Genomic DNA, 25,679 nt, shown 5'->3' with positions numbered 1-25,679 from the left:
ACCGTATTAATTGTGCATGCAATTTTTTAGAGCAAAAACAGAACGGTGATATATTACATTTAGATTGCCATCATCATGCACTTATAATCGTACTGCAGAGTTTATCCTTAAAGAAGTTCTTGCCTTTCTTAGTTCTAGATCAGATATTCAATTATTTAAGCGCTTCCAAATTTTGTGGAAAGATCTCCATCATTCAGAATGATTGAATCATTCTGAACTTGAGATTGAAGTGTACTTGAGAACTAATTGAATTGTCCTGATTGAAGTGAAGTGTACAACTGATTGAAGTGTACTTGATTGAAATGTTATAAGTAACATTTTAATCAAGTACACATACCACTTAAATTCTAAAAGACGAAATTGATGACATATTATTGTTCGTAAAAAGCGGAATTGAGAAAGATTACAAAGAATTCTCATAACTTGTTATAATATTTCTTGCTGAATTTCCTCCTACAGGGATATGTTTTCGGCAACCTGGAGTTTATCTCGGAGCCACAAGGGTGGCAAAATAAATTTTTGTTTGAAAATTTTTACACATAGGGAACACTATAATTGACCTTACATGAAAAGAAAGCCCTTCAATGCTGTTTTACAAAGCTGTTTTACAATTAAATGCTGTATGAAGATATGGTATTTCGCAGCAACCCAATCGAGGCTCCTTTGAATAATATAATATGTCTGAAAAACTAGCAGCGTACAAAATGACGACAAACATGCAGCAGAAGCAGTGATTCAAAAATCACTTATGGTATTTAGGGGATAAACTAGTAGCATTGTCTGTATTGGATGAAGGAATCAACTTTGAAGATAGGAAAAGACTAGTCCAAAAAATGCTTGTGATAAGAAGACGTGTCTGATGACTATTTAATAAAGTTCAGTTAACAGTAGGTGATTTGGAATACTTTCTGAGTAAAGATCTTCCTCTTTATAGAATCAATTACGATTCAATAAAACTGTTTGATAAGTTACAAATGATAAAGGATTTTTTCCTATTTGATCCTGATTCACGGCAAAATGAAGGAAGCTATTAAAAGGGAAGAGAGATTGTTAAAATACTGAAAATTGTGAATGATACAACTGAAAGAGGAGCAAAATTAATCGAAGAGTTTCACAACTAATTTACCAAATATGAGTCACAAAGCAATTTATTTTACAGACCGTCCAAAACTATCGGAAAAAATACACACTATCGAGATACACTAAGAAAAGCGTACGATTAAGTTTCTAAAGCATTATTTCATTCTTATTCAACGTAAAATCTTTAGATGATATAAAGTTAGTGATGGGCATAATCGAGATCTTTTGATAATCGAGATCTCGGGAATCGAGTACTTCTGATAATCGGAGTGATTGATAATCGAGATCTTTTCAAGTCGATCACTCGAGTGATTGATAATCGAGATCTTTGGAAATCGAGAACTCGAGCGATTGACTTCTCGAGATCTTCCGAATCGAGTACTCGAGCGATTGACTTCTCGAGATCGTAATAATCGAGTACTCGAGCGATTGACTTCTCGAGATCTTTATAATCGAGTACTCGAGCAATTGACTTCTCGAGATCTCTATAATCGAGTACTCGAGCGATTGACTTCTCGAGATCTTAATAATCGAGTACTAGTGATGGGCATAATCGAGTTCTCATAATCGAATCACTCGATTATTCAAGATCATTCGAGAACTCGATTACCACGAGTTCTCGATTATCGTATCTCGAGTTCTCGATTATCACTTCTCGAGTTCTCGAGCGATGAACTTCTCGAGTATTCGATTATCACTTTTCGAGTTCTCGATTATCACTTTCTGAGAACTCGAGCGATCAACTGCTCGAGTTCTCGATTGTCACTTTCCTAGTTCTCGAGCGATCAACTGCTCGAGTTCTCGCTTTGAACTTCTCGAGATGTTGAGTTCTCGAGATGTTGAGTTCTCGAGATATTGAGTTCTCGAGATCTTGAGTTCTCGAGATGTCAATCACTCGAGCAGTGTTATTCTTCGATCGATTTGATAATCGAATGAACCTCTCAATATAGTTGACTTCTGACAAGGGTGCCCACCTATGGAGGGGGGGGGGGGTCATGGCGCAGACTGTGCTATTGATATTTTTAGGGGGGGTGTTTTAAGGGGAATTTTTCTCATTTGTTGGGGGGAGGTCTGTACGATATTGAGGGGGGGGGTCTTGACCTCAGGGCGAGTGAGCACCCTTGCTTCTGAAGTGTTTTAGTTGCAGGGGCGGATCCGTCATTTAGGCGGTCAAAGGGCTGGCTTTGAAAAGTTAATGATTTTACTTATGAATGAGCATGGTTTTTTTCTGTCTTCCTCAAAAATTTGCATTGAAACCTTTTAACGCTTCCCCCAGAAAGACGGGCTGCGCTGAGGAACCCACAGGGGAGGTGAGTCATAGCGCAGACTGAGCCATTGAAATTCCTAATGGACGTTAGACTTTTTTAGGGAGTGTCCTTCTTGAGGGGGAGAGAGGATCCCTAATTTTAAAAAGTGTGCCAGCACACTTGAGGAATAGATTCCCTTGCGATCTGAATGGTATTACAATCAATTAATTGCCCTTCGAATATTTCATTCGAATAGTGTTATAATCGAATGTATACTGTTGAATGCTTGATTATCAAATGATTCTTTGGGGATGCTTGGTAGTCTAATGATATGTTTTGAGCGAAAGGTGTTAATGAATAAACACATGGACGGGTCTGTGGGAGACATGTGTTGTGTCTCTCGGTGGTGGAAGTAAAGGTTGCAGGCGCTTATATAAGGTTCTAACTTGAGAGGCATTAAAATTATAGTTCAGGTAAAAAGGGGGAATACTTAAGTTGAAAACCTGAAGGGACGTCTTCCCCCTTACGTTCACCTTCGACTATACGATTGGGTAATGATACAAGTGTAATAGGCAATAACAAACGTTTTAGAGCCCAAATATACAGATCACTGCAGACACGTGTTTCGGGGTTTCAAGGAACCCTTTTTTCAACGCAAAATAGTGAGATTGTGGATGTAAGGACATTACTGGATGTCTTTACGGACCATTCATTAATTACGTAAGGGTCCCGTGGGGGTGGGGGTGGAAAAATGTCTGCTTACTTTGGGGGGGGGAGAGGGGTTCAAACGCATTCTTAAGCAGTATTTTCCAAGCCGATGTTTCATTTGCGTCTGGAAAATAAAAACGTATTAGGATGACTTTTTTATTTGTTTTACGAAGAACTAATTATGTAAAACATAATAAAAGAATTGCACTATGTATGGCATGTTTATTTTAAACTACTATCGCATCATATACAAAAAAATGTCGAAAACACATTCAGTCTAGATTCCAACTTTTTAGTAAATATTTCTTCACGCAAAAAGGTTTAATTTAAAAATAGTGAATTAAATTTCGATTCCAGTGATATTAGATTAGTTATTTCATTATTTCTAAAAACGAAATGGAATCTTACGCAAGAATAGGGGGAGGGGTTTGAAAAACCTTACGTACCCTTACATGAGGGGAAGGGGTCAAAAATGGCTAAAATCATCCATATGTAACAAAGGAATGGCCCCTTATATGTAAAAGCTTACTATTTTGTTGAAAAAAGGGTACCTTAAAACTCCAAAACACGTTTCTGCAGTACTCTGTATATTTGGGATACAAAACGTTTGTTATTTCATGTTACTTCTCGGCACAAAGGTACTTAGTTATTTCTTAATAAAACAAGTGGTTAACTTCTCGTGTAATTCATTCCTATGGGTGCAAATAAGAGGGGAGGGGGGGGGGGTGGAGTTTTGACGTAAACTGCGGGATTGTAATTTTTAGGGGATTTTGTCTCTTTTGGGGGTATTGCTCTTGGGGGAAGAGCTTCATAGGTGGTGCTATTTGCTCTTGAAGTGGATAGATTTGGAATAATTTTTAAAATCGAATGATTGCTTTTCTGTTGCTTTATTCGAATGGGGTAATAGTTGAATGTTTGGCTTCGAATTTTCGATAATTGAGAGATTCCTTAATAATCGAACGATATTTTTAGAACGAAAATTGTTAATTATCATATGAGCAGATTTATGGAGAGGCATGTGTTGTGTGAGTGGCGGATACAATGGAGGGTCGTGGGGGTCCTAAGCGCCCCCCCTGAACTCTCGAGAATAGTATCCGTACACATTGTGTTCAAATAATTTATGCATAAAATGCAAGCGATGACATTATCTTATCTTTTCAATACATTGATTATTTTTCAAAGAAAATATTTGAACTACTACTTTGTTTTATTGTTTATGAAATTAATTTGCAACGTTTATCCCCAATTATGTGCCTTATTCCTGACCGATTTGGGGCTTTTTATTGACCCCCAAAAAAGTTTCAGAATTTTTTCGTACTTAAAACGGGAATTTCGTTCATGGGGGAGGCTTTCTTCAGCATGACCCCCACCCCCCTTCAAATGGTTTTCTGTATCCACCCCTGGTGTGATCCGGTGGTGAAATCTTGAAGCAAAGGATAGAGAAACGCTTTCCATACTGTTTTGAACTTGACAGTTATTAAGATTAAATACGTACGTATGTACAATTTTTATTAAAAAGTGAGGGATAATGATAATATGGGCAAGTCGTTGGGCGACACTAGCAGGTTTAAACTTGAGAGTTGTTAAACTTAAAAATATATTAAACCGGTATCAAGGGCTTCCATATAGGGGGGGGGCAAGTGGGTTCTCAAGTCCCCTCCCCCTTCTTTGAAATTAGGACATCCTTGCTTTTAGTACTTTTTTTTTTTTTTTTTGCAAAAATGTAAAATCATTTCTTCTCCAGCAATTAATCAATAAGTTATTAAAAATGTCAAGTTTTAATAACTCTAATCTGTACTGAAATCGGTTTCTATGGGGAAAATATCCTATTAAACCATGGGGAGAATATCTGAGCCCCCCCCCCCTTAAAATTTTGCATATGAGCGCCCTTGACCGGTATGGTACAAACCGTGTAATTGAAAATTTTATGTAGTCTTAGCCCTTTTTCGGATTATCGTTTCTTGGGGGAGGGGGGGGATTGTCATAAAAAGCTCGCACAGGGGACGGACGGGCACCCCTGTCATTCTATAAGGTTTTAGAATCAAATAATTGCTTCTCAAATGTGTCACCTCTGTCATTCTATAAAGTTATTGAATCAAATATTTGCTTCTGCTTTTTTTCTAATGGGGTTACTCAGAGAGCACACTTCGTTGAGTAAACGTTTTAAAGCGATTGTTAACGCTGTGACAGCCATGTTAAAACGTTTATGAAATGTTTAAACGCAAGGTGTTTATAATTCAGTGGTGCCCCCCCCCCCATGACGATGACACTCATCCCTCAAATGCGACGTTGAACCCCCTAAAATAAATTAAAGCCCGCTTAAGTTACCCTCTCCTCTTCAAAACTTCAATGGTGCGTTCTGCGCCATTTACCCCCCTCCCCCGCGCTCTCTCTTGTATAATATATTGTTTGTTGTGGAATGCTCGGTTATTGAGCATCTCGGATGATTTGAAAACCGAATACGTAATTTGCTTTTCAGAGAAACTTGACAATCAATTTTAACCTATTTGAGGACCAGCGCACGGAAAATGAAACGTAGCTACGGAACCTTAAGTTCCGAAATGGACCGCTGCGAGCCTAAGCATTTTCAGCAGTTTTGCCTCAACTTTACAAAAAAAAAAAAAAAAAAAACCCATAAAATCAGCACATTAATTGACTGAAAATTTTTAAGTTGAGTAAATAATATACTAATCAACATTTACGAAACTATAAGGAATATGACATAAACAGAAGCGAGTAAAACAAGCAAAATACTTAAATTTAACTACCCACGCGAAAATAAATGCTACGCACACAAGAAGTCACAAATATCTTGCGTATGGAATTTCAAAAAAAAAAAAAAACAATCTGTATAAAATGTAATTTTTATTTAAAAATTGGGCCGAAGAGTGGAAGCTAAAATTAATCCCACACGACAAACTTCAATATTTCTTTTTAATGCACTCAAAAACATTTCAACTTCACTCCCAACACTTTTACTGTCATTGCATATTCCTAAAGTCGACAAATGAAAAAGAAAAATAAAAAAGAGCGGATCAAGAAAGAAAAAAAATAATCATGAACTTCAATGCACTTCAAGCCACACTTGTACACTTTTCAATGCGCCGGGAATCCCAATCCTCTGGAAAACGCAATCAGAAATATTTTACCCTCCCTCCTCATGTATTAATCAGATAAATATACTCAACTACTCTCAACAAGAACATCAAAAAAAAAAAAAAAAAAGCAAAGCTATAAACTAGGAAAGAATGAGTACTTTTGCGCAGAACAACTATTCCCCTACTTGTTTACATTATTAACTTCGTGTTTGAGAGTCCGAAACCATTCGAAATAATCACGTGATAAATGAAAATCATTAGTTTAAATGCATAACCGTTCGAATAAATCACACAGTCGCCCAAATGCCGAGCTCCTAGTTTCTGACAAGCTAACAGGGAATCTAGTCGAACCTGCATCCCCCAAGAATTGCGACCCCAAAATGAAGACTAAAATCTATCGAATCGACCCCCTAAAACAAGCTTGCATTTCGAACTTTACCGGAGGGTAAGGGGACAAAAGGTGTATCTGCTAATTTTATCGGAAAACAACAAAAAACTAGACCCACTTAAATGTAAAAACTAGAATTTTTCATGGAATTTGGGGGGAGTGGTATTTATTCCCCTTCTAAAAGGGGGGTGTCAATACCCCCCCCCCCCAACTTAACCTAAAACTTCTAAAAGCCAGGAGGGTTCACCCCTTATTATACCCCTAAATGGTAGGCTAAATGTCACATTCCTATCTCGAGCGCACCCCTGCCAAAACAACTCGGGAATTCAACTGAAGTCAAGGGAGTCCACCTCCCCCCTTTCGCAGCGCGATGGCGCACCCTCTCAAATGTTACGGAGCATCCGTCTAGAAAGAGCTCTCCCCCCCCCCTCCCGAAATGAAATTAAAAAAAAAAAAAAATTCTACAAAAACCGCTTCTAAAAATTTCGGTTTCGCAGGCTGCGACATGGACCCCCTCCCCCCTTTCGAAAATGAGATTAAAAAAACCATCTCAAAAAACCGGCTCTAAAAATTTTAGTTGCACAGGCTGCGCCATGCCCCACCCCCTTTTAGTGGGCACCCCCGTAGCAGTCAACTCAATTTTGGAAAAGCTCAGAAAATGAACTACTCGAGTACTCGATTCAAACGTCTCGAGATCTCGATTTGAAACATCTCGAGATCTCGATTTAAAACATCTCGAGATCTCGAGAAGTCAATCGCTCGAGTACTCGATTCAAAAGATCTCGAGAAGTCAATCGCTCGAGTACTCGATTTCAAAGATCTCGAGAAGTCAATCGCTCGAGTACTCGATTCGGAAGATCTCGAGAAGTCAATCGCTCGAGTACTCGATTCGGAAGATCTCGAGAAGTCAATCGCTCGAGTTCTCGATTTCAAAAGATCTCGATTAGCAATCACTCGAGTGATCGACTTAAAAAGATCTCGATTATCAATCACTCGATTATCAGAAGTACTCGATTCCCGAGATCTCGATTATCAAAATATCTCGATTATGCCCATCACTATCGAGTACTCGAGCGATTGACTTCTCGAGATCTTTTTAATCGAGATCTCGAGATGTTTCAAATCGAGATCTCGAGACGTTTGAATCGAGTACTCAAGTAGTTCATTTTATGAACTTTTCCAGAATTGAGTTGACTGCTACAGGGGTGCCCACTAAAAGGGGGTAGGGCGCATGGTGCAGCCTGCGCCATTTTCCGGTTTTTTTAGAGTGTTTTTTATTTCATTTTCAGGAGGGGTGGGGGCATGGCGCAGAAAGTGCCACTAAAATTTTTAGGTCTAGTTTTTTGAGAGGGTTCTTTAAATCTCCTTTTCGGGAGGGGGGGGGGGTCCATGGCGCAGCCTGCGAAACTGAAATTTTTAGAAGTGATTCTTTGAAAGTTTTTTTTTTTAAATCTCATTTCGGGAGGGGGGGGAGCTTTTTCTAGACGGATGCTCCGTAACATTTGAGAGGGTGCGCCATATCGCCCTGCGAAAGGGGGTGGGGGGGATACCCTTGACTTTTGGAACACTTGAATTCCCAAGTTGTTTTGGCAAGGGTGCGCTCGAAATAGGAATGTGCCATTAAGCCTATCATTTACTGGTATAATAAGGGACGAACCCTCCTGGCTTTTAGAAGTTATTGTATTCATTGCTTGTCAAGACTACTGTTAGCTTGTCAGGAACTAGGAGCTCGGCATTTGGACGACCCGGCTTGGAGTAGAAAAACTTATATAAGTTTATGGGTAGCGGCTAAAAAAACTGGCAGCGGGCCCTTGACTCTTGGTGGACCTCAGGGGATTCCCCGTAGCGATTGAAGTGATGCGCTTTCACCCTCTCTCCCTTCCATCTCAATTTGTGTAACGAGTTGATTTCTCGATTTTTAATTTTTTTTTAACATTCCTTTTGAGTGATTTATTCGAACGGCTATGCATTGAAACTAATGATTCTGAGATATCACGTGATTATTTCGAATGGTTTCGATCTCTCAAACATGAAGTTAATAATGTAAACAAGTAGGGGAATCGTTGCGCTGCACGAACGGACTCATTTATTCTTGTTTATTGCTTTTTTTTTGTGTTCTTGTTAGTAGAATTATATTTTAATCTGACTGATACATGAGGTGGGAGGGTAAAATATTTCTGGCTGCGTTTTCCATAAGATTGGGACTCCCGACCCATTGTACGTTACAAGTGTGGCTTGAAGTGCATTGAAGTTCATGATTTTTTTTTTCTTTCTTGATTCGCTCTTTTTTATTTTTCATTCGCTGACTTAAATATGTAATAACAGTAAAAGTGTAGGGAGTGAAGTTGAAATGTTTCTGAATGCATTATAAAGAAATATTGAAGATTGTCGTGTGGGATTATTTTTAGCGTTCACTCATTGACCCATTTTTTTTTTAACAAAAATGACATTTTACACAGATTATTATTATTTATTTTAAATTCTATACGCAAGATATTTGTGACTTCTTGTGTGCTCATTTACGTTTTTCGTGCGTAGTTGAATTTAAATCTTTTTCTTGTTTTACTCGCTTCTGTTAATGTCATATTCCTTATATTTTTAATGTCATATTCCTTATATTTTCATAAATGTTGATTAGTATATTATTTACTCAACTTAAAAATTTGGAGTCAATTGATGTGCTGAAAGTGTGTTGAGGCAAAAGTACTGAAAATGCTTTGGCTCGCGACGGTCCATTTCGGAACTTAAGGTTTCGTAGTTGCGCTTCATTTTCCGTGCGCTGCCGCTGGTCCTCAAAAAGATTTAAATTGATTACCAAGTTTCTCTGAAAAGCAGATTACGTATTGGATTTTCAAATCCTCCGAGACGCTCAATAACCGAACATTCGACAGTAGGCAATATATTATACAAGGGTCCCCACGAGAGAGAGGGCGGGGGGGGGGGGGGAATCCATGGCGCAGACCGCGCCATTGAAGTTTTGAAGAGGAGAGGATAACTTATAAGAGGGCTTTTAGTCTTATTTTAGGGGGCTTTCGTTCTGGGGGTTTTCCGTCGCATTTGAGGGATGATTGTCATCGCCAGGGGGGTGGGGGAATGGGCCCCACTGCATTATAAGCACATTGCGTTGAAACGTTTCACAAACGTTTTAACATGGTTGTCACAGCGTTAACAATCGTTTTAAATCTTTATCTCAACGAACTGTGCTTTCTATTAACCACATCCGAAAAAAAAAGCACTTTAGAAGCAATTATTTGATTCTGAAATCTTATAGAATGACAGGGGTGTTCGTCCGTTCCTGTGAGCAATGGCGCGCCTCTTATGACAATTCCACCTCCCCCTCCCCCTAAGAAACAATAATCCGAAAAAGAGCTAAGACCACCTTAAATTTTCAATTACACGGTTTGTACAATGCTGGTTCAATATATTTTTAAGTTTAACAACTCTCGAGTTTAAACCTGCTAGTGTCGTCCAAAGACCCGCTCATATTATCATTATCCCTCACTTTTTAATAAAAATTGTGCATATTTAATCTTAATAACTGTCAAGTTCAAAACAGTATGGAAAGCGTTTCTCTACCCTTTGTTTCAAGATTTCACCGCCGAATCACACCAGGGGCAGATACAGAAAACCATTTTAGCGGGGGGGGGGGGGGTCATGTTGAAGAAAGCCCCCCCCCCCATGAACGAAGTTCCCGTTTTAGATACGAAAAATGTCTGAACGTGTTTGGGAGTCAATAAAAAGCACCAAATCGGTCAGGAATAAGGCACCTAGTTAGGGATAAACGTTGTAAATTAATTTCATGATCAATGAAATGAAGTAGTAGTTCAAATATTTACTTTGAAAAATAATTAATGAAATGAAAAGATACTGTCATTGTTTACATTTTATGCATGAAGTGTTTGAACACAATGTGTACGGATACTGTTGGTTTAGGGTGGGAGGGAGGGGGTCATGACCCCCATGACCCTCTCGTTGTATCCGCCACTCTCACAACGCATGCCCCTCCATATATCCGCTCATATGATAATTAACAATTTTCGTTCGAAAAATATCGTTCGATTATTATGAAATCTCTCAATTATCGAAAATTCGACGCCAAACATTCATTTATAACCCCATTCAAATAAAACAAGCGAAAAGCAATCATTCGATTTTAAAATCATTCCAAATATATCCATCCCAAGAGCGAAGGCGCGAAGCTCTTCCCCGAGAGCAATACCCCCAAAAGAGACAAAATCCCTTAAAAATTACAATTCCACAGTTTGGTGTTAAAACTTATTTGCACCCATATTAGGAAGGAATTACACGAGAAGTAAACCACTGGTTTTATTAAGAAATAAATAAATAACCTTTGTGCCGAGAAGTAACATGAAATAACAAACGTTTTGTATCCCAAATAGGCAGAATACTGCAGAAACGTGTTTTGGAGTTTTAAGGTGCTCTTTTTTCAACAAAATAGTAAGCTTTTGCATGTAAGGGGCCATTCATTAGTTACGTAAGGATGATTTTGGCAATTTTTGACCCTCCTCCCCCCATGTAAGGGTACGGAAGATTTTTCAAACCCCTCCCCCTATTCTTACGTAAGATTCCATTTCGTTTTTCAAAATAATAAAATAACGAATATAACATCACTGGAATCGAAATTAAATTCACTATTATTAAATTAAACTTTTTTGTGTAATTAAATATTTACTAGAAAGTAGGAATTTAGACTGAATGTTTTTTCGACATTGTTTTGTATACGATGCGATACTAATTAAAAATAAAACGTGCCATGCATAGTGTGATTTTTTTATTATGTTTAACATTATTCATTCTTTGTAAAACAAATTAAAAACAGCTTATCCTAATACGTTATTTATTTTCCATATGTAAATGAAATATATAATCCCTGTCAAATCACTTGACCGCGCAATTTCAAATGTAAAACATAGACGTGGAAAATATTGCAAAAGAATGGGTTTGAACCCTCCCCCCCCCCCCAAGTACATAGACATTTTTCAAACCCCCTCCCACTCAGAACCCTTACGTAATTAATGAATGGTTCCTAAAGACATCCAGTAATGTCCCTACATCCACAATCTCACTTTTTTGCGTTGAAAAAAAGGGTTCCTTGAAACCCCGAAACACGTGTCTGCAGTAGGCTCTAAAACGTCTGTTAATGCCTGTTACACTTGTATCATTACCCAATGGAATAGTTGAAGGTGGACGTAAGGGGGAAGACGTCCCATCAGGTTTTCAACTTAAGTATTCCCCCTTTTTACCTGAAATATAATTTTTATGCATCTCAAGTTAGAACCTTATTAGCGCCCCCAACCTTCACTTCCACCAAACATATAATTAGACTACCAAAGCATTTCAAAGGATCATTTGGTAATCAAGCATTCGACAGCATACATTCAATTATAACACTATTCGAATGAAACATTCAAGAGGCAATTATTTGATAATAACACCATTTAGATTGCAAGGATATCTATTCCTCAAGTGTGATGGCACACCTTTTAAAATCAAGCCCCCCCCCCCCACCCTCAAGAAGGATATTCCCTAAATATGACTAACGTCCATTGAGAATTTCAATGGCGCAGTCTGCGCCATGATCCACCTCCCCTGTGGGCACCGCAGCGCAGCCCGTCAGTCACTCCAAATTTTTCTGGAGGAAGGGTTCAATGCAAATCTTCTCGGAAGACAACAAAAACCATGCCCATTCATAAGTAAAATCATTAATTTTCCAAAGCCAGTCCTCTGACCCCCTAAATGGCGGATCCGCCCCTGCAATTGAATCACTTCAGAAGCAGAGGTGCCCCCCGTAGGTCAAAGGCGCCCCTCTCAATATCGCGGAGCCCCCCAAAAAAGAGAAATACCCCTTAAAACACCCCCCCCCCCCTAAAAATGTCAATGGCACAGGCTGAGCCATGACCCCCCCCCCCTCCCTTCCTAGGTGGGCACCCCTGTCAGAAGTCAACTATATTGAGAGGTTCATTCGATTATCATATCGGTCGAAAAATACATTGCTCGAGTGATTGACATCTCGAGAACTCAACATCTCGAAAACTCAACATTTCGAGAACTTAACATCTCGAGAACTCAAGATCTCGAGAAGTTCAAAGCGAGAACTCGAGCAGTTGATCACTCGAGCACTCGGAAAGTGGCAATCGAGAACTCGAGCAGTTGATCGCTCGAGTACTCGGAAAGCGATATTCGAGAACTCGAGCAGTCCATCGCTCGAGAACTCGGAAAGTGATAATCGAGAACTCGAGAAGTTCATCGCTCGAGAACTCGAAAAGTGATAACCGAGAACTCGAGATACGATAATCGAGAACTCGTGGTAATCGAGTTCTCGAATGATTTTGAATAATCGAGTGATTCGATTATGAGAACTCGATTATGCCCATCACTAATATAAAGTAATTAAAAAGATTATTTTTAGTGCTACCTCACTGTAAAAATATTTTGCAAACCTAGGAGAAACGATGTACTGGGTCTGAAGTAAAAACTCGGAAGATTTGTGGGAAAATTTTCAAAAGTGTTAAAGTTCAACGGCCTAGGGGCACGTGTTATTATTTACCGATCGAGTTCAAATTTTGCACACGTTACTTTTTATTATAGTGTCACAAAACTAGGGGGCGTCACTTGTTGAATTCCGAAAAAAAATTTTTCCCATATAAATAAGGACCACTCTAATATATATATATATATATATATATATATATATATATATATATATATATATATATTAGAGTTATTTTTTTTAATCGGATCTTTTGGATTTGCACTTTCTGCCAAGCCAACACTTATTTGAATTTACCAAGCACCCTCAAAAGTTTCCCGACTTGTTCAAGTGATGCATACATTCCTTTCACTATTTTATAACTGAGATCGAGGTAAAATATATATTATTATTTTTATTTGAAAGTGATTGCTTAGGAAATATTAGGGAACAAAACTGTTTGCTGACAGCTGCTATCACTTAAATAAAGTTAAAAAATAAGCAAACTAGGAGACGGCGTAGGTAGCTGTTACAGAAAGCTCGCTAAACACTTAAGCCGGCTGGTTGTCACAAAGACAAGCATTTTCTTGTTAGTGGCATGTAATCAGACTAATAGGTAGTCAGTTTTTTAAAAAAATGCAAATAGAGTCAGTGAAAATTAAAGAAATAGAAAAACCCGGTGTCAGCATGTTTTCGAACGACTCCGACTCCTTTACCCCAAAATCAGTCCGATTCCGACTCCACAGCCCTGTATTACCTCTGTCTCTTTTGCTGATCTATAACAACTCTCATTTGTAAATTGAAAAGCTCGATTAATACAAGGCAAGATAACACTCCTCACTTGAAGTTGTAGCCTAAGGAGAGAAGTGTATGACCCATTAAAAAAGTATGTCAATACGGTCGATGATTCTAAGAAGATGAGGGGAAAACGATGACTATTGATGATGTTACAATGACGCGGACCACAATCACCTGAATCTCTAAGTAGTAGGCTCAGATTGAAGTTGGAAGAAATTGAAGCTGGATACACCGGCACTACAGCAGACTTAGTTGCTGTCTCAGTAGTTTAAAGATTTTCAAGACCATCTCCATCCAGGAATTTTGACCCAAATTATGGTGATATGTCCGGGTGATAATATTTAACTGTATGTTTCTGCAATGTTTTATCCATTCCCATTCATACTGTAATAGAGTTTCAGATTCTACTGAAGATAGTGCTAAATATAATTCAGAGCAGCATGTGTCTTAGACAATTCTGACTTTATAGCAGGAGACAAGAGCAGGAGAGGAAAACTGAGAGAGGTGAAAAAAATCTCTAATAATATTCACTAATATTCTTGTCAAAAAGGCTATTAAAGAAAAAGGAAATGCTACAGCAAAACGAAAATCAGTAAAAAAAAATATCCCCAAAAGCAGCAAGAAATCTGAAAATTAAAGTAAAAACCGAAGATCTCACGAAAACTGAACGCAGTTAAAAAAATGTCATACGTGGGCCCATGAGGAGTGTGTTGGAGAAGCGCCCATTTTCTTTCAATGTAAAAATGCAATAGGCAAATAACCTTATGCAATGTATGCTAGGACCTATTTGAATTTTTATATTATAACGTACTAACTGAATGAATTTGTTGACAAATTATAGTAGCGTAAAAGTCTATAAATATGACGCTGTTCAATTTACATAGTGTTTGCCTTTTTCAACATCGTTTTCTAAAATCGAAGTTAAACTTTTTCTATAATGTAATACCCAAATTTAAGGCAGTCAAAATACTAACTTCAATTTTATTTTTTCTTTGGTAAGTTTTACTTGCTTATTAAAACATTCCTAGCACTAGATATCAAATTTTCTGTTACTCTGCAAAAGTTCACAATAAATTAGGTAAGAAATGCACAGAGCATAGTTGTATCAAGACCAAAAATACAAATTTCTTCGTAATCCTAAACAGATCATACAAGCAATAGAAATTTTCTACTTCATTTAAAACTTTGAAAAAAATAATAAAAATTTCTTTAAAAAGTTCGCCAACATGCCCGCCAACACTCCTTTATGTAAACTTAACGCGCACCATCTTTGTTGCACAATCTCTGTACGTCTGTACTACCAGTCATATTTTTTACTGATTGATTAATCTGTAGTTCATATTTTGTTTCCGTGTGTTATAATCTGCACTCTGCAAGGGCTTATCAGGATTGAATGACAATTATTTCACACAATATCTGTATTGATAAAAATCATAAGTCAACTCTTACGCACTGAAAAAGGAATATTACATATTTCAAAATATAATTTGGTCTAGCTTTCAAGCACCGTAGCGAGTGCTTGTATCTGGCAATCTAGCGAATAAAAACGAAGTTTCGCCATGAAGTGATAAAGAAAAGTCCAATTTGTTTCTTTCCGTACTCGTCCCCTCTCCCCCAATCCTTCCGTATGCGTGAAAAGCAAGACAGTGCACCTGCCGGTTATTGGAGAATTGAAAAAATCAGATATTAGTTTTTATAGAAATCTAGAGGGTGCTAAATATTCTCTACAAGTAAGGAGCAAAGGTCAAATCAAGCAAAACGTTTTCTTCCAATCGTCTAAATCAGTGGTGCTCGTCCTCATAGTATTCGTGCAGTTTTCAGTCATAATTTTCATCGCCTTCCTACGAAAATAACTACATAAATAATAATGTAGATATTAAGGTATTTTAAGTTTTAAAGCTTCGCTGATATCTAATGTAACAATCTGCATTTAAACTATACAAATTTGTTTTGTTTTTAATTCTAAATAATAGATCCCCACTAATTTCACTAAATTACGTTTCAGTTCAATATTTTTTTACTTGTTTCCTTAGCTAAACATACTCCTATACTGAGTCATAAAATCTGAACAAATAAAAATTTTGTCATAAAGCAGCTGTATATGTTTCGTGATTATATGTTGAACAATTTGGACAAATTTGTTTTCGCTCAACTTTATTAATTTCATGTAAAAAATTGAACTCTTGTGAAAAAACGCGTGGAAATTTCACGCACACACCTTAAAAACAATAACAATAAGATGAAGATGTAGCATTGTTTTGTATTCATAAACTAATTAATAAAAACCCTCTTTCCATAAGTATTTTGTATCAGTGTTAAAATGTGCTCTAAAATTTTATGTCAGAATTTAGATTTGCTTTTCTTCCAGAAAACTAATCCATTTTTCAGCATCGGTTTTTTTTATTAGATCTTCGCTCCCACATGTTGGGAAACGCTGATATAAAGACAAAAATATACACCAGTGATACACTGCACTCTGTAGTTTCTGTTAAATATTTTGTTCCAGATTGATTTTCAAAAACTGAGTTAAGAATCATATCTAATAACTTTAAAAATGATATTATTAATTTAGTATAGATTTTTCACAGATGGTCAAAGTTTTTTGCAATTAGTGATTCGCAAAATATAAGATCTGGTCAAGTTCACCCTTTATCTTGCTTCCGACGTCATTTTCAACTGGTACGGGAAAATTGCTTTACCGTTAATGTTAAGGAACTCCGGATTTTACGTTAACATTTTTCCTAAAATCCGTTTAATACGTTTCTTTTGTTACAGATCAAGCTAATATTTTTTTTTCTACGAGATTTACAAGAATGTTTTCTTTTTGAGCAATCACGATTGCTTATTGTTCTCATTTGACCGTTTTTGATGTTCCGTGCCTTTTTCAGCTTGGACCAGAAGCCTCTGCAGCACCACCGCCCACCGTCCTCTGCAGGCGGCGCGGCGCGGCTGCTCCGGTCCTGAGCTATCCGCTTCTCCTGGTCGGAGGCGTCCATGTCCCACGCACACTCACACACACGCCAACGTGCATACACACAGGTCTACGCACACACACAAGCCTACACACTTACACACACAACTATGCACACGTAACCGCCCAGGCAGGCTTGGGGAGGGGGGGCAGGAGCTGTTTCTAGAAACAATAACTCCAATGAGTAGGGTCCTGTCTCAGTTCGTGATTGCGAAAAACATAATTTGAATTCAAAATTTCAGAGTTCAAATTAATTTTTTTTTATTATTGCTTTCATTTGACCGTCCTTGATGTCCGGTTCCTTTTCCAAAATGGAACAGGAGCCTCTGCAGCACCGCCGTCCACCGGAGGACGGAGCTGCTCCTCTGATCCCAGCCTTAGGTCCACTAACAGCTCTGTCCACCGGAATCCCCTCCTCCTAGGCGGTGGCGTCCATGTCCTACCTCCCGAGTAGTATCAACTCATCGGCCGATTATCGGCCATTCATCGAAATCCGATCAAACTTTGATCGGCCGATGATCGGATTCTGATGTGTTTTCATCGGAAATTGCTTCAGTATGTCTCATCGGCAATAGTAGAATCCGATCATCGAAATTCGATGAATTTTGTTCCCTATACCGATGAGATTTGGAGCAATATACGAGCAGTGCTGATCCAAGGCGATGAATTTTGGATGAAAATACGATGAGAAGTAGTAACAGCCGCGATATAGGGACAAGGAAGAGAAAAATAACTCAACAGTGGGAAGGAGGTCCGCCATCTTGAATGATCACGTGACCCTTCCGCCATCTTGAAAACTTTCAGAAGGAGTATATTCGGATGACGTCATTTTGGGATCCGTTATTTAATATCTATTAATAACTTGTTTACTTAATTTCTTATCTATTTAGTTTCTAATTTATTACTTTTGATGAACGTGATTCATGAGTTTAACCTAAATTTCTTTGACCGGGAATCGAACCCTCGGACTCTGGAGTGACTCTATGGACTCTCTGGAATGACTCGGCTTCTGGAGTGACTAAACTCATGAATCACGTTCATCAAAAGTAATAAATTAGAAATAAAATAGATAAGAAATTAAGTAAACAAGTTATTAATAGATATTAAATAATTGTCCCAAATGACGGTTTCCAAAATGACGTCATCCGAATATACCCCCCCCCCCCCCCGAAAAACATAATTCGAATTCAAAGTGTCAGAATTCAAATTATATATATATATATATATATATATATACTAGAGGACCCGGACAGACGTTGTTCTGTCCAAACTTTGTAAATTGAAAAAATAAAAAAAATCAATACAATATCAAGTGTTTGAACCATTTTGTTGAAAAAAAATAAGTTAAACGAAAATGTTACCCATCTAGAACAAACGGGAAATCCCGCTGCAATATCCCCCATATGAAAAAGAATAAAACAATCGAAAGGATATCGTTTAAAAAAATGATAAAGGGTAAAAATAGTTCTCTGAATAAGCGAAAATCACACATATCTTCCCTCCTCCCGATGTAAAATAAACACATTCATCAACTTAAATGACTAAACACTCTTTAAAAATGATAAACAATTTTTTGTAATTTGAAATACTTCGCCAAATAAACAAAAAATACTATAAATTACATCAACAGTAGCTTTAAAATGTAAACATATGATCATTAAACTCTACTGTTTATAGCCAAAGTCGCAAAGTCACCACGTTACTGTAATCCAGCCGATCAGTGAGTGAATCCAACTCCGACCGTTTAGCAATCTGATCTTTTGAACGAAAACTTTTAAAACTTATTGCCTAATTTGTTCTTTCCACCAAAGATAAAGATCTTTAACTACACTGATCTTTTGTGTTCAGAACTACCCTGTCGTAATTTATCTGGACGAAAATAAAACTTGTTTCGTCTTTAAATTCCATCTTCTTTTCCTTTAATAATGTACTGATTAGTTAGATAATCCTTAAAGTATTCTTGACATTGGTGCCAAAACTCAGATGGATGTTGCTAGGTACGGAACTTTCTGATCATTTGGTTAGGAAAACCTAAAGCACCTATCCGCCCACATGGTTCAACTACGACGACAGAACACACGTTTTGCGTGAACCTTCCAGTACTTTACTTCAAAATATATCTCGGGACCTAAAATCGTTGCTTTCAAGAAATGAAGGCTTCTCTCTCTCTCTCTCTCTCTCTCTCTCTCTCTACGTTTTATCTATTTTCAATTGACATATGACAGTATCAAATTTCATTACAAAAAGCAGAGCTAGCTTTCTTATTGTCCTTTGGCAACGGGTAAAATAATTATTTCAGTTCTCGCTCAACAATAGGTTAAAATAAATATTAATCATTTGGGAGATATAAGCATCCAATGTTCAAATTAATTAATTAATTAACAAAAACGTTTCCTATTCGATCCATCGCGCTTCGAAACCATGCTTGCCACAATTTAATTACACACATAAAATTTGATCAAAATCGGTCCAGCCGCTCAAAAGCCTTATGGTGACAAACGTCGGTATAGAAGATTTATTTATATATATATATATATATATATATTTATTTTAATATCTCTTTTTTTTTTCCGTGATAAATTTGGTTCTTAGCTGTTTGAAGCCACTCGACATTCTTTATGTTCCGTTTAATTGTCGTTATTTTTAAAGCATAAATACTCTAAAGCAATTATCATTTTTAATTGCATACGAAGAAACAAATCCCCCCCCCCCCAAAAAAAAAAAAAAACAGTACAGAGCACGTTGCATGTAAAAAAAAAAAAAAAAAAGTTTTAAGAACATGTGTCAAGTGACAGCTTTCAAACAAACATCTTTAGATTTTTACCTCCACCCCCGATTTTGGATTTTCCCGCTTGTACCGTTTTTCATCACTCGTCCGGCGGAAAACTCAAAATTGAGGTTGTTCTGTTTTTTACCTTTTTTTTTCTTTCTTCAATCTATTTACCTTACATCATTTACATGCCTAACTAAAAGAAATGTTCAACTGACGGTACATTACCCATTTACTTTAGGTATTACAAGAAAGTTTTTCCATTCCCGGGTCTGATCTGCACTTAGTTTATCACAGCAGTCATGCGCAAGGTTATCTATCAACCATCCATCTCCAGCTGACACCATCCCACGTTCCTGAGACACTCCGTTTGGTGCACCTGCGGATTGTAGTGGAAGGGTTCCTGGTGGAAAAGACTTTCGAAGCAGACCCCGACATCAAATACACGTTTGCCTGGAACAAGAGAAATGTTTACAAACAAAAGGTTTATGGCCTTACTACAGCCAGAGGTTAGTTGTTCTTATCGCATTATAGAAATGAAAAAAGGAAAAGAAAAAAAAACACTTGTAACTGTTCATATTTTTCTTTGAGGCTTAATACTTCCATTAGTAGGTCTTTTTTTTTTCTTTACAGTTTCTACATTTGAAACTTTAGAATGCCTTTTGCTGTTTGAAAATTTGAAAAAATCCCCCCTTTTTAAAATAAATATATCAGTTTTATATTAAACAGAAATACATATACAATCTTTTTAGCTGGTACGTACAATTTACAACAAAAAAAACCCGAAAAAAAAACGAAAAAAAAAACAGTTTTGCCAAAAAAAAATTTTTTTGAATTTTTATTATTATTTTTAAAAATAGTATTGCTCTATAAATCCAAAAGTGAGTGGAACTACATTACAAGTTTGCTTCGTTTAGATGTTCGTATACCTCAGTTTGTGTATCTTCAGAATTGGGCCTAGTCTTAAATTCAAGAAAAGAAAATTTTTTATCGCACTCACAAAAGCCTTTTGAAAGTAAAAATATGCTATCAATTACAGTTCTTATTATATTTTCCTTGTACTGATACTTTTTCCAACGAATTGTTGATTTAATAGTCTGTAAGAAAACTACTCCCAAAAGATGCAAATTCAATGTGGTTATGAATGAAGGAACTATGCTTAGTTCTACTTTAAGCTCGTTCTAATAAACATATGACACTGAACCTTCGAACATATTTTCTATTCAGCAATGAAAAAGAAATATGCAATATAAAAGTGCTAGTACTATTTACCGTCAGCTGAGGGCTTCTTGGCCTTATTAGTGATTCCAATTATGATTGCGACGTTACTGCAATTAATAGAGGAATTTTTTACACTTCATTTCAACGTGCTATAATGCACTGATTGAAAGAACTCATATGCTCATTTTAGAAAAAAAATATATGTAAAAAATTAGTATTTTCTTTCCAGATTATATTGGGTGAGTGCAAAAGTTCGTGCGGAGTTGCAATAGATGGCGTTAGAACGGGCGTAACGTCTTGTCATTCTTACCACTATCTACGTAAGTCAGATCGTTGGAAAGGTGACATGTGCAGCTTTCATTCCAATCAAAATAATTTGTGCAGATACAAACTGCTTCGAGAAAGATTACTTTTAAAATGAGTGTTGATAAAGTGCATTTACGGCATGTTATGCTTTACGAGTTTCGGAAGGGAATAAACGTTGCAGCAGCCGTAAAAAACATTCAAGACGTTTATCAAGATCAAGCACCAGCTAAACGAACTGTGGAAAAAAAGGTTCGCAAAATTTCGTTGCGGAGATTTTAAGATGGAAGACGAGCCACGCTCAGGTCGACCTTCCGACATTGATGACGACGTTTTGCGTTCTTTAGTTCAGAATACTCCGCGAATTTCAACAGAGGAATTTGCTACAGCACTAAACGTTGACCGATCAACCGCTTTTCGGCGTTTAAAAAAAATTGGATTTGATTTAAAGCTCGATATATGGGTGCCCCATTTGTTGACCGAGAGCAACAAAATCCAGCGAATTTCTGCTGCCGTATCTTTACTCGAGCGGCTCAAAAACGAGCCGTTTTTGGATCGATTAGTGACGGGCGATGAAAAATGGGTCCTGTACAACAATGTTCAGCGCAAACGCACATGGAAACAGGCAGGTGAACATGGTGACGCAATGGCAAAGGCCAGTTTGCACCCGATGAAGGTGATGCTGTGTGTTTGGTGGGATTGCAAGGGTATAATTTATTTTGAGTTTCTCCCCGCCGGCCAAACGATTGATATATATACATATACATTAGGGTGGCCCTTAACTATAGGGTATTTTTCGAAAGTTAAAATTTTATTGCTCCCAACCTCTTATCTTGTTCCAATGAATAATAAAGCAGGCTGTGTAAAATTTCTCTTCATTTGGACAATTTCTAGGGGTGCCGCAAACGACTTGAAGTTCAGCAAATCCTAGAAATCTCGTGCTTTTTTAACTATATTTAATTTTTCTTTACTAACACAACAGCTTTTAGAGGATAAATACATTTTATTATGACAAACAATTTCTACAGAACCAAAACACAGCGGGAACAAGCGAATGTTCAACATTATTTTTTCCTAAGTGAGGATTTAGTAGCAGTAGGGTATCTTTTGCGATCTTCAGCAACAATTTGTAAAACAAATTGTTTTTCATTTGCATCTTTTGTAAGAATATTGTTGTATTCCTGAATTAGTTTGACCCCTCTTTCTGCAGCATCATTCACAACAATTATTTTATCAAGTTTTTCCTTTCCACTTGTGTAACCAGGGTCATCTTTCCAAGTTGAAGGGTCTTTGTTGAGAAAATCAGAACTTACAGAAAATCGGGTGAGGAAATGTTTTGTAACAGGTGTCACAAAAGATGAAAATTCGTTGTTAATAAACTTAGAAAAATTGTTTTGATGTGGAATGTATCTCTTTTGTTGGTTTTCTGCTTCTTGCGATTCTTCATCTTTATCTGCTTCCAACATAATTTGTGCCATGTTTCTCTTAACCGAGGTTGGAACATTATCATCAAATAAGGATAGAGGCATAGTTTCAGGAGCTAAGTACCAGAGATGTTTTGAAAATTTTTTGAGAGAAACAATACTGATTTCTGTATCAATATCCTGGTAATCGATCAGTTGACGCATAAATAGGAAATCGTGATATGGAGCTTTAACTGCTTCCGGGGAGAGAAACCAAGATCGAACGTAGACTCGAGCAAGAAAAATACATATTCTTCTTAAAGAGTTCTTCTCCCTTTCAGATAAGGGAAACTGATCCTGAAATAAGTAAATCTTGAGTGCATAAATGGACTTTGACATCCACCTAGCATGACTTACAGCTCCTGGCTTACGAAATGATATTCCACACTTTGGAATCCCCACCAAGAAATATCATACTTAATTCCAACAGTTCTCGGTAATCATCGCGCTGTTGTTTCCGAGCTGAAAGGTGTTGATCAAGAAATTCGAGCATGGTTGCACGAATATCATGAGGTACTTCATTGCTACCAGTGGTATAATTTTTTTTTGTCGAGTTTTGTCCAAGTTTCTTTAAATCTTTTGAAAAGTGGCATGTCTGAACCAGAAGTTGCACTCATTAGAGAGTCAAAACATCCCTTTAAAACTAACTCAAAAATGTGATGACGACAAGGAAGGTACAGCAGATCACGATCAAACAATTTTTCTAGATTAATACAGGCACCATTTATTCGGCCTGTGTTGCTGGCTGTTGTATCACAGCAAAGTGCTTGAATTTTATCGTTTAATCCCCACTTTTCAACTGATTCATAAATAGCCATGGCTTGTTCTTCTCCTGATGAGGATGGGATTTCAGGAACTCCCAACATTTGCTCCTTGCCTTGGAAAGTTACTATTATTGCCAGTCTGTCAGTTTTTTCGACTCCTGCAAGTGTTGGGAGCAATTTTCCATCCCAGTGTAAGACAAGCTCTTGGCAATCATTTAAATTAAATTTTTTCTGAATTTCCGCATGTCTTTCTTCTCTAAATTTCTTTCGGAGGCGTTGAAGAGAAGTTCGATTAATGATCAGGTCTTTAGTATCAAGTCCAAATGCTTCTGCAGCAGCTACCAGTATGTAAATTCCATTTCTATCTGTGATTTTACATCTATCAAAAACTTCAGATAGACGAGGAGTAAAAAAATGCAATGTACCTCTAGTTTCTGCGTAAGTCGTACTGTCCGTACTCTCAAGTGTGTCTATATCAGTTTCTGGTAATTGTTTATCAATGACAGAAGAAGGGCTGCTACTGTCGTCAAAACCGTCACTGCTCGGGTTGCTTGAAACTATATCATAAGATGTGTCGACTAATTGTCGTTCCATTTCTTCATAAGTTCGTTTCTTTCGGGCAACTTCTGTTCTGTTTTTCTTTGATTTCCTTTCTTCTTTTTGTGTTAATTTTAGGTCAACACCAACCATGGAGCCCGGTCTTCCTTTTTGGCGCTGAAGAATTAGAAATTTCCTATCTTCTTCAATTTTGATGTCTTCTAAAGCATTTGCATGAGCAATATCGAAGAGATCGTCCATAATTTCTTCAAAAGAATCTCTTCTCATTTTTCCTTTCCCTGAAGTTCTCGAAAAACTTTTCTGCAAATGTTTCCATTCATCATGGAGTTTGACTAACTTGTCAACGCAGTGATCCGTTCTTTTAGTGGGAATTCTTGCCTTTTGCCAAAAAACAGATACTTCTTGAATCACTAATGTTGCACTTTCTTTTTTTGTCATATTTACAACTTTTATATTGTAAAAAAAGACGCTCAAGACTTGCAGGGCCGATCCTAGCAGGTGTGCAGAGTGTGCACCGCACAAGGGCGGCCGAAGCAAGGGGCGGCCGCAGGCTGCATCATGTAGTTCTTATAATTCGAAAATTCCTCAAGAATTTCTCACAAGATCTCTTATAATAAGTCGAATAAATCTGCTAAATTTTAAATGTTCAATTATCAAATTAAGTGTCGATTTCCCGACAGCATATAGCATAGTTTAAGAAAAATAGAATGCTTAGGACCAATGTGTTAGTTCATTGTCCATTAATATACTCTTTGCACACATGCTTCATTTGGTTGCAAAATTTGTGACAGAACCGGTAATCAGGCATGGATACAGGGGAGAGAAAATGAGGAAAATGGCCTCCTCCTGAAGCATGAAAGGGTGCCTTCTAAAAGGAGCACCGAGGGCGGCCACTAATGTTTACCTCCCAAGCGTTTATAGACCTAAACAATGAAGACATATTTTATTTATATAAAAAAAGCTATACTGATTAGATACTCTCATCATAAGCATTTCAAACAATAAAATCTGTGTTCAATAATCGTGGATGCGTGGGAAGAAAGTAAAAAATTGCGACTCATTTGAGAGTCAAACATATATGAATGACAAACTAAAATTTTGTAATTTTCCCCCTTTACGGCAATTTTTTCTGATTAAAATCCCAAATGAACTGCCCGGTTTCAGATCAGGTAGGAGGACAGGGCTCTTGCCCCGGGTAGTAAGTTTAAACGAAGATCCAAAATGATGCCATGACCTCCTTGACAAGACTAAAGAAGGTTTAAAATTGCGTTTCTAAGACTTTAATTTCTGAACATTTCACTGGTTGAACCACCGACCTTAAGCACCCAATTAAGTCTCTGATTCACCTCTTCCACCTTAACTTAATCAAACATAACCTAAAAATGTTGGCTCCGAAATCTAAAATGTGATGACGTTTTTAGAGGATAGCTTTTCCTAATGTCATCAAAAATTGCTTAATGACATTTTTCGGATTTCTTTTTCGAAATTTTTGCGATGGACTTTTTGCAATTACTACCAAAGACGGTCTCAGTTAGCGTAAGACAAGACTTTAATTTCTGAACATTTCACTGGTTGAACCACCGACCTTAAGCACCCAATTAAGTCTCTGATTCACCTCTTCCACCTTAACTTAATCAAAAAACATAACGCTCCTCCTAAAAATGTTGGCTCCGAAATCTAAAATGTGTTTTTAGAGGATAGCTTTTCCTAATGTCATCAAAAATTGCTTAATGACATTTTTCGGATTTCTTTTTCGAAATTTTTGCGATGTACTTTATATACGGACTTTTTGCAATTACTACCTTAATGACAAGACGGTA

The 25,679-nt window shown here is 37.3% G+C and overlaps 1 protein-coding gene across 1 annotated transcript in view; it reads left to right on the top strand.

Annotated features, from left to right (window-relative positions):
* The window catches only part of LOC129218177 (teneurin-m-like), a 116,889-nt gene that overhangs the window by 15,509 nt on the left and 75,701 nt on the right, over positions 1-25,679 (top strand). Inside the window, exon 3 of the mRNA XM_054852395.1 lies at positions 19,792-20,059. Coding sequence (XP_054708370.1) covers positions 19,792-20,059 — 268 coding nt within the window. The remainder of the gene's footprint in view (positions 1-19,791; positions 20,060-25,679) is intronic.

The sequence above is a fragment of the Uloborus diversus genome, chromosome 3, assembly GCF_026930045.1.
Source record: "Uloborus diversus isolate 005 chromosome 3, Udiv.v.3.1, whole genome shotgun sequence".
NCBI lineage: Eukaryota > Metazoa > Arthropoda > Arachnida > Araneae > Uloboridae > Uloborus > Uloborus diversus.
Note: the sequence above shows the minus strand (reverse complement) of the source record. Positions and strands in the feature narration are given on the sequence as shown.